The 12,241-nt window shown below is 33.6% G+C and overlaps 1 protein-coding gene across 3 annotated transcripts in view; it reads right to left on the reverse strand.

Annotated features, from left to right (window-relative positions):
* Positions 1–12,241, reverse strand: part of LOC144966360 (zinc finger RNA-binding protein-like) — a 31,848-nt gene that overhangs the window by 5,178 nt on the left and 14,429 nt on the right. For all 3 annotated transcript variants that reach the window (XM_078902695.1, XM_078902697.1, XM_078902696.1), the window contains exons 11-20: positions 10,858–11,003; positions 9,424–9,559; positions 9,084–9,158; positions 8,386–8,459; positions 7,305–7,373; positions 6,696–6,876; positions 5,394–5,535; positions 2,981–3,072; positions 2,132–2,227; positions 408–519 (exon numbers count right to left, since the gene is read on the reverse strand). In XM_078902695.1, the coding sequence (XP_078758821.1) occupies positions 408–519; positions 2,132–2,227; positions 2,981–3,072; positions 5,394–5,535; positions 6,696–6,876; positions 7,305–7,373; positions 8,386–8,459; positions 9,084–9,158; positions 9,424–9,559; positions 10,858–11,003 (1,123 nt within the window). The remainder of the gene's footprint in view (positions 1–407; positions 520–2,131; positions 2,228–2,980; positions 3,073–5,393; positions 5,536–6,695; positions 6,877–7,304; positions 7,374–8,385; positions 8,460–9,083; positions 9,159–9,423; positions 9,560–10,857; positions 11,004–12,241) is intronic.

Consider the following 12,241-nt stretch of genomic DNA (forward strand, 5'->3'; position numbering starts at 1 on the left):
CTTAACAACAGTGTACAGGCAGATTGAAAATTTGGTCAACAAAATATGTCTTGTAAAAATTTGATCCAGATAAAATGAAATGTAATGTCTTCCTTCATCTTTTTGTCGAATTTCACTGTTTCCTCAGATGAGCAGGATGTTATAATTGGATTATTCTAGTTTCTGTTTTCGTTCTAGACTCATGTAGATGTTAAGCCTTACCCACTCTAAGAGTTGAAGGGAAGGACTTGTGATGTCAATATTCATTGAGAATTAAAATAATAAGCTAAATAATTCTTTATCAGAAAAGACTCTCAAGCACAACTATATTAAATGTTCAAACCATTATAAACAGAAAAGCTCATCATATGACAAAGTTCCAATTTTATTCTACTCAAGAGCAGCAGACAAGGACAATACAAACTGACCTGGCAACAATATTCCAGAAGCAATACATTCAAATACTCTGCGGAGAGCTTCTCCTGGAGCCATGGCATTTCCTCCTGTACTCACACACTTCTCTACCAACAGTTCCATTGCCTGAATTTTAAACAAAGTTGTAAAACAAATTTGTTTATGTAAAGAAGGAGTAGATAAAGATAAATGAATAACCCTTGACAATTAGACAGTCATTTTTTCCTGCTCATTTTGACATTAACATCTACACATAATTTTACCAAAAATAATTCAAAAGCAGTGGTCTCTGTCTAAATCGACAGCTGCCATGAGGAAATCAAAACTATCCTCTTACAGAGCACATAGCAGATTGGGCAATGGGAGTCTGACTTAACCCACTCAACCCTAACACCGACTATATCCGTAGTTTACCTGGGTTACTTTTACCCCATAACTATTTATTACACTTTTATGAGACAAATTATATGCGTAGTGTCAAAGCTAATGTTTTTAGTTTTTACATGTTAATGGTAGTTGAATAAAACTATCTATGCACATATTCATTTTTAATACATTTTCCAATTTTGAAAAGTATAAAAAAACTCTAGGATTGAGTGAGCTAAAATAGTGAATCAGGTGTGTATGCCTAAAATAGTGAATCAGGTGTGTATGCAGCTGCTACTGCTGGTTTTCTCTTGTATACTCTGGCCTGGATGACGACTCTCATCTTATGAAATGACACTTTCAAAACATCATTTGTGTTGTCTGTCAGGTCTATGGGACAATCAGTGTTTTAAGATCCTACACCAAAAGGTACACCCTTTCAAGAATTTAATGAAGAGATTATTATGAACAGAAATGGCAAACTACGTGAGAAATATTTTCCCTTAACATTTTCCTTCCATTGTATTTCATTAATTCATCTTCAATCAAAGAAAGGTGAAGAAGCAAATTGATTTTCCTGACCCAGCAAACATTAAATGGACTAAAACTCATGTTAAAAGTGATTTTGAAATTTTGGTCTTCTGGTACTTAAACTAGGCTGTTATGTCCATGGTTTTCAGGAAGTCGCCTAATGTGTAGACAAGTTAATTAAAAGTGACCACTGTTATTAATATAAAATATAAATAACCTACTATTTAAATGTGCAAAAAAATTATCATCATTTTATCATTGCTTGGGACACACTCATCTTTCAATTGCTTCAAAGCAAGATATTATTACACCTCTTATTTATGAGAGAGTCAATTATTTTTGTTTTAACAAATGTGTGCCTAAATGTTTGTATATTGATTCATATTTGATTAGTTACAATTAATCAGAAGAAATTAAGTTAATTTTGCTCATTGACGTTAAAAGATAAATACTGACAAGTAATGATACTGTGCTCACATATAAATTGTTAGGTTAAACCACCAAGCCCTTAATTCCAATAAAACAAGACAGACAACAGAGATCAGTTAGTTTCTTTGAAAATAAAAAATAGTTTAAGAAAGATGTTTTGCTCTTTTACATTTGGAATTATGAACAGGACAATGTGCAAAATCATAACATTTTTTATAAACAATAAGAAAAAAAAATAAACAATACAAAAAAACCCCAAACCACTGCAATTTTAAACAGATTAATAAGAAACTGCGATAACAAACGGCAGTGGTGGAAAATGTCTAATTTGATTACAAAATTAAGAAAATCATATATGATAACCTGAAGACTAAGAAACAGTTAAGAATATGAAATTAAATATGCTGCTAACCCATTCATTTAGTGGTGACCATGCAGGAACACGATGACACAAGTCTCTTAAAATGCGTATGATGATAACACAAGATGGTAACCCATTCGCCCTAGCCTGAAATAGGTAAAAAAAAAAATTATAGTAAATTAATACTAAACCTTTTATAGTGAAAGTTGTTTCAAAACACTGACATCACTAATTTTAATTAAATCTGAAACTAAGTCAATGCATATTAAACTCATGTATATACAGAATTAGTTTAATATATTCTATAAACAATATATACATTATCTGTGAAAAATGGCGTGACACTTGAATGATGGAATTCTAACATCTGACTTTCCAGCCTCATGTACATCTCTTTGCTTTAGACCTGTGCTCATGTCTCACCAACGATTATCAGTTAAGAGTTGACTAATGTCAGAGAAAGGCAGTCATTATACATTTGTATGGATCATGTACGAAGCATGAAACATATGGTTGAAAAACATATGCCCAATAAACAGGATTGGAACATGAGAGATCAGCCAATAAAAAAGTTCCTCGCATAGTTCATAGTTCATTCGTTTCAATTCAAAACATGTTCTTCCAATAGTCAACATTGCAAAAAAAAAAAAAAATTTTAACCCAAAAGAATATGAAAATATAATAACAGAATGCACTTTCATAAGAACAATAAAGCTGACGGTATTACTGCAATGATTTATCATTTAATTTACAGAACACATTCTAACAACCCTATACTAAGTACAATATTTTTGTTTAAGATCAAATAACACCTTCTATCTCTCCACCCAGATCATTATTTTCATTTGACAACTAATACTAACTTCATAAGGCTGCAAAGTATAAAGAAAAGTGCCAAACCTGGAACCACTTAGCGTGTCGAAGAGCGGCTAGAGCATCAAGGCATTTCTGCCTGTCGAGGACATCAGGAGGATCTTTGACGCTAACAGTCTCTAAAGAAAGGCGAAGTACTTCGTATCACTGGACTGCCAGGAATGGGTGTTTGACCATTACAGCACATAAAATGTGGGTTTAGGAGCACAATAATGCCTCTATCAAGATACAATTTATACAAATAACAACACAAACATCCCCATCCAAAAAAAAAAAATTTTTTTAAAGTACCAAAGCCAAGCACCGTTTTAAACTAGAGAGATAGCCTTTTAGGCTGTTTTTCAACTCTTAGAGAGAGCCATTTTTATCAATTTTTAAAAACTTGAAAATATTGTTACTTGTTCCTTCTCTTTCTTAACAATGGGTAGAAAGAAAAGAGATTTTAAAAATCAATATTGATCAATTGTCTAAAATTTCAACTAGGGGCAAATAAAGAAAAGAAAAGAAAGGGCTGCACATGAGCAATAAAACCATTTAAAAACAAGAATTTCAACAAGATAACGAAACAAAACAATGCATCAAGAGGATTGTTCTTGTGCTCCCAAAAGCCAATCTGAATGGTCAAAAATCCTTCCACGTTCCATGAGTTTTTCAATCACACCTGTGGGTACTTAATAATCTGTGTGCAATATTTATAGCGAGAGCATTAAGATAAAATATAACAATGAGCTTAAAGTGTCAAGGGGGAAGCAAGCAATTGGTGATAGTTAAGGAAAATAATGAGTAGAATGATCATGTCCTAGATATTTGTTTAAAAATGAAGAATGAATTAACCAATCAACTTGTTAAATAAATTCACCAGTTGCAACATATCTATTTCCATCATATATGTCCCAGTTATCCTATTCAGCAATACATGACAATTTCTTGCTTCAACGGATTAATTTTAAAATAATGCAGTCCCCTAAATTCGTATTAGAAGGAGGTTTTAATATGATTCACCAAACTTTTAGTCTTTCACGAGTAATTCAATAACATGAAAACTCATTAAAATTTCAAAATACAGGATGCTTTTTGCTTTAATTTCAATTGATCAACAAATCAATGGCTTCAGTCATAAACTGTTCAATTCAAAGAATAAGCGGTTTTCTAAACAATAGGCCAAGATGGCACCATATCTACATGTATTTGGATAAAATGCTATATTTTGAAACTAGACAAAACCGTTCATTCCATTTGATCATTGTATCATTGTTTTTTTATTCAAATCTCCTGCAGAGTCCGGATTTTCCCAAATCAAACAGTTTTCACCCAAGGCCATCAAAATGATTTTAAATGAACAATCATTTAAGAAATAACACATTTTTCTTATTCAAATTAAATAAAAACCATTGAAGTTTTGTTTGATATGAAATTCATTGATATTTACCTCTCTTAAAGTCATGACATTATAAAGTAATAACAATAAATGAGATGAAATGCATGAATTGGATCAGAATCAAATCTGACCTTGTTGGCATGACATTCTTTTCATTGTTATGGCTATGGAATTTCTTACATTTATCAATATCACTTTTCCATGATAGTCACCATTCCCTGCAACATCTGAAGCCTTATGCGGTACTCAAAGATGTTTATATATGGTAATATGGTAATTGTCACAGATCCAGTTTCTCTTAATTCCTTACCAAGCCACCATAAAAAAACAAACCATCAAAACCATATGGCAGTACAGTATAGATAAAAGTACACCTCTGGATTCCATCGAGGCAAGGTGATATCTTTTTGTTATGAAAGTTGCATTACAAGTTTTGGCTTGTCATATCGTACAAATATCAAACAAAACTTTTTAAAAAATGATTTTATCAGTGAAAAATCAAAATCCACCCTGTTTTTTTTTCTATTTCCCTTCATGAATACAAAAACTGGGTTACATATACAGTTAGGAGAAAAATCATTATTAATTGCAGATCTGGTAATACTAGGTCTTTCAAAGAGAAAAACAACTTTAAATACTTATTTGAGAGCCAAAGTAAACAAAAAATATCCCCCTCTATTAAGCGAAGGTAAAAAAAAAAAAAAACTGATGTTACTTCAAATGCTCAATATTTATTCTAGTTTACATCCTCAGCTTGTTTACTTTAGATCTCAAAGACAAGAATAAGTGTTTAAAATTGTAATGTCATTTTGAAACACCCTGTATTTCACCGACACACTATTAAGAGCTAAAAACATGACCAGTCTACTATGCATTTGGTATCCGTTTACATAAATGAAGAGACAATTTCCAACCCTGACCCTTAAGCTCTTTGCTCATCCCACAACCCAAACAAATATGCAGGAGAGGTCAATGTGAGATAGTGTAGCTTATAAATTGCTCGACAAGTATACCATACTTAAAAAAGTCTGCAGTCCTATATATAAGAAATAGAAATGTTACCTCCATCAGGAAGATTGGCTTCTCTCATCACAGGAGAAGTGAGAGTGATAGTGCAATTTGTGGGTGGCTCAGAATTACTGCTCACGATGATTGCCGCTTCCTCTACACAGCGACGAACCTCATATTCCTCTTTTGTCACATTCTGGTTGGAGGAAAAAGTGACCATATATGCATACAACTATGCAATGAAGCAAAACATATTTTCATGTTTGTTTCTTGTTTCAATACAATAATTCACATCAACCTTAAAATGACATCAAATTGAAGACAGTGAAAGAACAAATAGGGTGATGATCATGTCAATGACTAGCAGTTAGGATATCTCAACTCACTCAACCCAAGCCCTCTACCTCAGAGCTGTCCGCTCTCCCTAGAAAACTTTTATTACTTTTCAAAATTGAAAAAAGAAATATGCTCATTTACTCATGGCAAAAGAATATTGCCATGTACATAGTTTTATTCAACTACCAATTTCATGTAAAAAATAAAAACAGTAACTTTAATAATATTTCTATAACTAAGAAAATGTATTTAATGATTAGGTAAAAGTAACCAGGGCCAAATACAAGGTGTTAGGGTTGAATGAGTTAAAGCAATTAGGGTATTTTGATTAATTCGGTCCAATAATTGAACTGCATAATGCTAATTAGTGGCATGAGAGGGGTAAAAAATTCTTGCACATCATCATACCTGTCATACCCATTATTTATACTTTTTAATTTCAAATCTTTTGTTCACTCTGTTGATGAAACGATTTTTATTCTAAAAATATATACAATGTTCGTTGTTCTGATTCAATATAATTTACCCTACCCTTCACTTTCTTATCTTCTTCAAAAGTCTAACCAAATCACATTATATTAATTCACTAAATATGTTTCGATCTAAAGTTATTTCTGATCTTGTATTCTAAAGCCAACATAATCTAATTATTTGAGACATCAGTGTCACCAATACTAATACATTCTCACCACAAACAGAATGAGGACTGGAAAGCTAAAGGCTAAGAAAAAAAGCAACATAAAACCCCAATAAACCCCAATGTTTTCTAGTTGACACTGCCTTGAATAAAGAATGTTAAGAAACAAACACAGGATCAAGAAGAGTGATTCTGCATGGCAGTATGTATGACTAAACTTAACATAACAAGAAAATAGAGCTTAAACATATTTTTTTTCCACAAAACTATTAATTCTTAAAGCAGGCTTAGTTGGCATTATTCTAAGCACTGTCAATTATAATGTTAAATACCTCATGGAACATAATTTAATTAAAAAGATAACTGAAAACATAGATACTCACAGCCAATTGTTTAGGAAGAGAATCAGCAACTCTTTCAAGCATGGTACGAGTGGGTTTTTCAGAGCAGAGGACGACAAGATTTACATTTAAGTCTCCATGAAGAAGTAAACCCTTGGCAAGTACTCCTACACGCATAACACCCTTCAGCACACGATTTGAAGTTGCATCATCTTTTTTATCCCTGGATGAGCACACAAAATGACAATTAACCCTTTCAATATTTGTATTAAATTAAAAAAATAAAAGAGAGAGAGAGAGAGAGAGAGAGAGAGAGAGAGAGAGAGAGAGAGAGAGAGAGAGAGAGAGAGAGAGAGAGAGAGAGAGAGAGAGAGAGAGAGAGGAGAGAGAGAGAGAGGAGAGAGAGAGAGAGAGAGAGAGAGAAAGAGAAAGAGAGAGAGAGAGAGAGAGAGAGAGAGAGAAAAACAGAGAGGGAGGAAGAGAAAGGGGGAGAAGGTAGATTACGTGAAATGCTTCATCTCATGAGGCACCAATGCTTCATCTCATGTGGCAACCAACGTCCTCCATTGATAAAGAGATCCAGTGCAAAATCTCAAAAGATGTCAATAACTATTCATGTCACCATTACTTTGTCCTTACTATAGGACTCACCCATCTTCTTCCATTTTGACATCTCCATCTGCAGCTTTTTTGTCTTCCTTCTCTTTCACAGGAGCATCACTGTAAACAAATAATAAAATATGAATTTGCTTTCTCTGGAAAATCTACATGTTTTCACAGCTACAAAATATGCGAATTCAAAAACTTGGTACTGTTCTAAAATCATGTTCTTTCATTGGACATGACACAACCTTATTTGAACAAGATATGATCCCTAAATAATTCTTTCTTTAACATTTTCTTCTCTTTTTCTTAACACCATCTACTTGTTCCTGCTTTCTTATGTGTAAAATCCTTTGCTCTTATAAAGGGGAAACCCAAAACTTCAACAGTCATTTGTCTTTTTTATTTATTACAGCTCAATATTTCTTCACATTAATTTTTATTTGAAAAGAACATGCAACTTCATATTATTTCCTTTTAATGTCAATTTAGATTTTAAAGTTAAATCGTTGTTTCCAATGATCCAATTGATACATTATTGAAACCAGTAAAATTGTATCAATATGACACTTATACCGGCTATGTGGTCTAGTCGTATGACACTCGCTTTCGGATCGGAAGGTCCTGGGTTCGAGCCTCGCGCTCGGCACGTAGTTGAGTCCTTGGAAAAGGCTCTTTTCTCACATTCTCTCACCGTACTCAGGTGGAAAATGAGTACCTGGCCATTAACAGCGTTGTCTTTGTCCGAAAAATTGTAATATCGCCTAACAGGCGTTATGTCCCGTCCTACATGTTAAATGTTGCTGTTGACCAGGGATCCCTTGTACAGCTTTTTGAGCACATTTAGTGGATAATGCGCTATATAAAGCTCAAAAGCTCAATCAACGCTTTTATATTTTCATCCTTCAAGTTGCCAAGCTGAATCAAATATTTAGTGAAAACACACAAATTGAAAATACCAGGTTAAAAATGCTGAAAGAAAGAAAGCAAACTTCATGAAATAAATTTTATGGCATCAATAGATTTAATATAAAAAATAAGAGATTGAATTAAAATTGTTTCAAAGGCAAAATCATTAGGACAATGATAAGAATAAAACATAACTGGACATGATGTGTGGTATACATACCTGTCCGCCAGGAAATCTGACACTTGTTTCAATGATTTTTCACAAGCAGAGACAATATTCTGAACAGACATCAACTGCAATAGGATTGTGACAAGATGACAATATTAAATACTTTCAGTCTTAATGGCATAAAACGATAATTACCTCAATATAAGAAAAATCTCTAAAGACAATGGGTAATAAAATGACTTAAGAAGCATTACAACGTTTCTTATGTAGTTACATACTTCAAGCACCTGGCAGGATAAGATATAATACTTTATTCATTAAAAAGAAATTTGTTTACAAGTGTGCATGTCGAGCACACACATCTGCTGTCGCCAGAGGCCAGTGCCAAAAACCAGCAATTTGAAAAAAGAATGGAGTTGACATATCTGTTTCCTATATGTTATCTTCATGTAGTCCTTCAGAGCCATTAGGCCTATGGAGCCGGGGAGTATCCTAGTTTCTAAAGCGTGAAACAGACAAAAGCAAATGCTTGCTACCCTTTGGATCGGACGCTAGTCTATTGCAAAGGAACTTCCCACCAGATCAAACAGACTGAGCTACCCAATCACTGATGGGTGGACAGGGGGATCAGAAAGGAATCTCGACTTCACCAAGATCAATCTCAATCCCTTTGCATGTGATGCGAGTGCATTACTAACTGAACTATTGAGGCCCCCAATTTTATATCTTCATAAATGCTAAATATTTACCTCCTCCTCTGTTGGATAAATAGCATGGTGCTTTGTCATTACATGTCTGTCATCTGATGATTCTGGTCTTCGCATCTGTAAAACAAAGCCATAATGTTGTTTTAACATTGTTAGAAAACATCTTTTGTATACAGATAACAACTTAATGCACATAGTACAATATTTTAACAAATATATACAAATGTCCAAATTTTTGTTTAATTTAAGGAATTATTATTGCTAATGGTAATTCAAACCTTTATCTCTGTGGAGTCAAAGGGCCAATAGTATTTTGTAACCCATATAACTTCTACGGGTTTTATAGAGATCGAAGAGGATATTGAAACAAAATACTACATACCACAGGAGGCATAGGGAAAGGACCACGAATCATGGGACCCATTGGGCCAAAACGTTGCCAATCCATGAATTCTGGAGGCATAGGACCACCCATCATTTCCATACGGCGATGACCCCAATAAATGTCATCTTCCATTCTGCAAGAGAGTACAAAATAAGTAAACGCGGTTGATATTATATGTATAACAGTGATGAAAGATTTAGGTTTGTATTTTTGTTTGCTGTTCAGTGGCTGTTAAATTGTGCCTGTGAGTCTTCGGATAAAAATATAAAAATTTAATTTTCAATGCAATAACAAATTTATTTATTTATTTTTCAGAATAATTATACACTAGCCTTTTGTTTGAGAGGATTAAAATCAAATTCTTTTCTACAAAGCTTTTCATTCACAAAATATGAGAAAAGTTTGTAAAAAGATCTTTCTTGTGCAATATTTTACCACTATAAATGCTTTATCTAAATATTCATTTATGCCGAATTTTTAAAAATGAAAAGGTAAGTAGTCCTTCAGAGCCATTGGGCCCATGGAGCTGGAGTTTATCCTGGTTTCTATAGCGTGAAATGGACAATAGCAATTTCTTGCTATCCTTTGGATAGGCTATCGCAAAGTACTTTCCACCAAATCTAACAGACTCAGCTACCCATTCACTGTTGGGTGGACATGGGGGTCAGAAAAAATCTCAACTGCACCAGGAATTTATCTTGGTCCTTTTGTGTTTGAAGTGAGTGCTCTACCAACTGAGCTATTGGGAAAAGGTATTAGTGAAAAACTGGTCTTTCATGAGCAACTGAAATTAAAGAGACAGTTTACAATCAAATATTTCCCGTATTCCTGTGCAATATATATGGGGCTGTTAATAGAGAAGTGCTATAAATTACCAATACTGAAATGGGATTTTCCAAAAAAAATAAAAAAATTATATCCATAACTGGGAGATTTTAATGACCGGCTAGAGGACAGGAGATGGTCAATAATCCCTGGAGACTCACGCATTTTCAGGGAGGGTTGGCAGCTATACTAATGGTCATTTTAACCATTTTATACTAATGGCTAATGGTCAATTTTTTATCTTTCAAAAGTCAATAATCATTTCATTGATTTATTAATGTTCAATTTCAAAAAGTTTTTTTTCCACACCAAATCTCAAACTTATCTTTACTTCACAATAACACGAAACCAGAATTAACCTGAAAATAGTTGTGAATCATTTAAATCCATATTCACGTATCAGCTGTGAACCAATGAAAATTTTAAAAATCCTGGAATTACACTGGCCCGGAAAAGTTGAGCTGTAAATGTATTAATAATGATTCTGGTGGAAGCTGAATTTTTTTTCTTACACTCAGGATTGTATATTTGTTGATCGGAGCAAGTCTGGCCATCAACCTGACTATTATTTAAATATGATTAAACAATATTCCAAATTACTCTCACCTCATCTTCTCTCTGAGACGTTCCTGTTGTTCCTTCCTACGCCAAAACTCTTCTTTTCGAGCCTGCATTTTTATCTTGTATTCCTGTAGTTTTCTGACTTTAATGCTAGGCTTTACCTCTACCTGTAGATTGGGATCCACCTTTTTCTAAAATGAAATAAGATTTTTTGAAAAACGTTGTTAACTGATTGTTTTGTTTGTTTTTAAGGGTTTTACGGCGCTTGCAACACATTTATATTATATCAGCGCTAGTAAAAAGGAAGAAAATGGGATAGTAAAAAGTTCTAGAATTACAATTAAAGCATCCAAGAAAAAGTAAGACAAAGGGGAACTGGGAACAAATAGGGATCAGATGTAGATTCCAAGAGCATACCACCAATGTACTTAGTTTGAGATCACCAATAAGTTTCATCTGACACAAGCACGGCCCCCACTAAGAGGAATACACTCAAATGCTCACATTATAAATTATAACAAATATAATAATACATTAACAGAGAGATGATTTACAAGGAAAAAAATATCATCTCCCAAAACAAAAACTATGCATTTGACTGTTTCCCTCCCAGCCAGAACAAAACCAAGCAATCTCATTCCAAGACAAAGACAGAATGCAAGTTGGAAAACAGATTTAGGGGGATAGAAGACACAATAAGTACCTCCCAGCCTACTATGGGAGGTAGGAACCCCACCCAGGTTGTTAACTGAAATCATTAACAAGAATTCCTGTTCCAAAAATAACAATGACTGATTTTGACCTACATCCACTGATGGATAAGAAGATCTTCACATTCATAAGTTACATGAAGCCAGAGTTTACCTTGAATTTTGGAAGACTAAATTGACAGTAAAGATAACTTGCATACCTGTTATGGTCTAAGAGAAATAACTTATTTAGTTTATTTCGTAATCACCATATTCGTCCTTTGTGCTTACCTCTATGTAATTAAATCTTTCTCCCTCTCACATATTCTCTCTCTATCTTGGCTCACTCAGGCCTGTAAATCATCTTTTTTGAAAGTGTCTGAGATTTTTTTTTTTAAACATCAGTTACCCGAGCCTCAACAGGCGTTAAAAATATAAATTATGTCCTTCCTCACGACATCCTGAGATACCGTTGCCGAGGCATTCCATGAGGTAAAGGAGTATTACAGACAATCTATTATATTTTCCATACTATGTACAATAACAATTTTTCAATATTATCATTATTATATCTCCCTCCATTTCAAAGACCCATTCCCCATTCCTTAGAAAAAAAGAACAAATAGAAACTGCCGGCTACTTTTAAATTAATTCTAAGGGCACACACCAAAACACAGAGTTACCAAAATTTTGTTTTTCAGTAATGCCATGAACAACAAAATCAAATGTATCAGTTACTG

Source organism: Berghia stephanieae, chromosome 2 (assembly GCF_034508935.2).
Source record: "Berghia stephanieae isolate SIO BIC M18660-M18661 chromosome 2, UCSD_Bste_1.3, whole genome shotgun sequence".
In the NCBI taxonomy this organism is placed as follows: domain Eukaryota; kingdom Metazoa; phylum Mollusca; class Gastropoda; order Nudibranchia; family Aeolidiidae; genus Berghia; species Berghia stephanieae.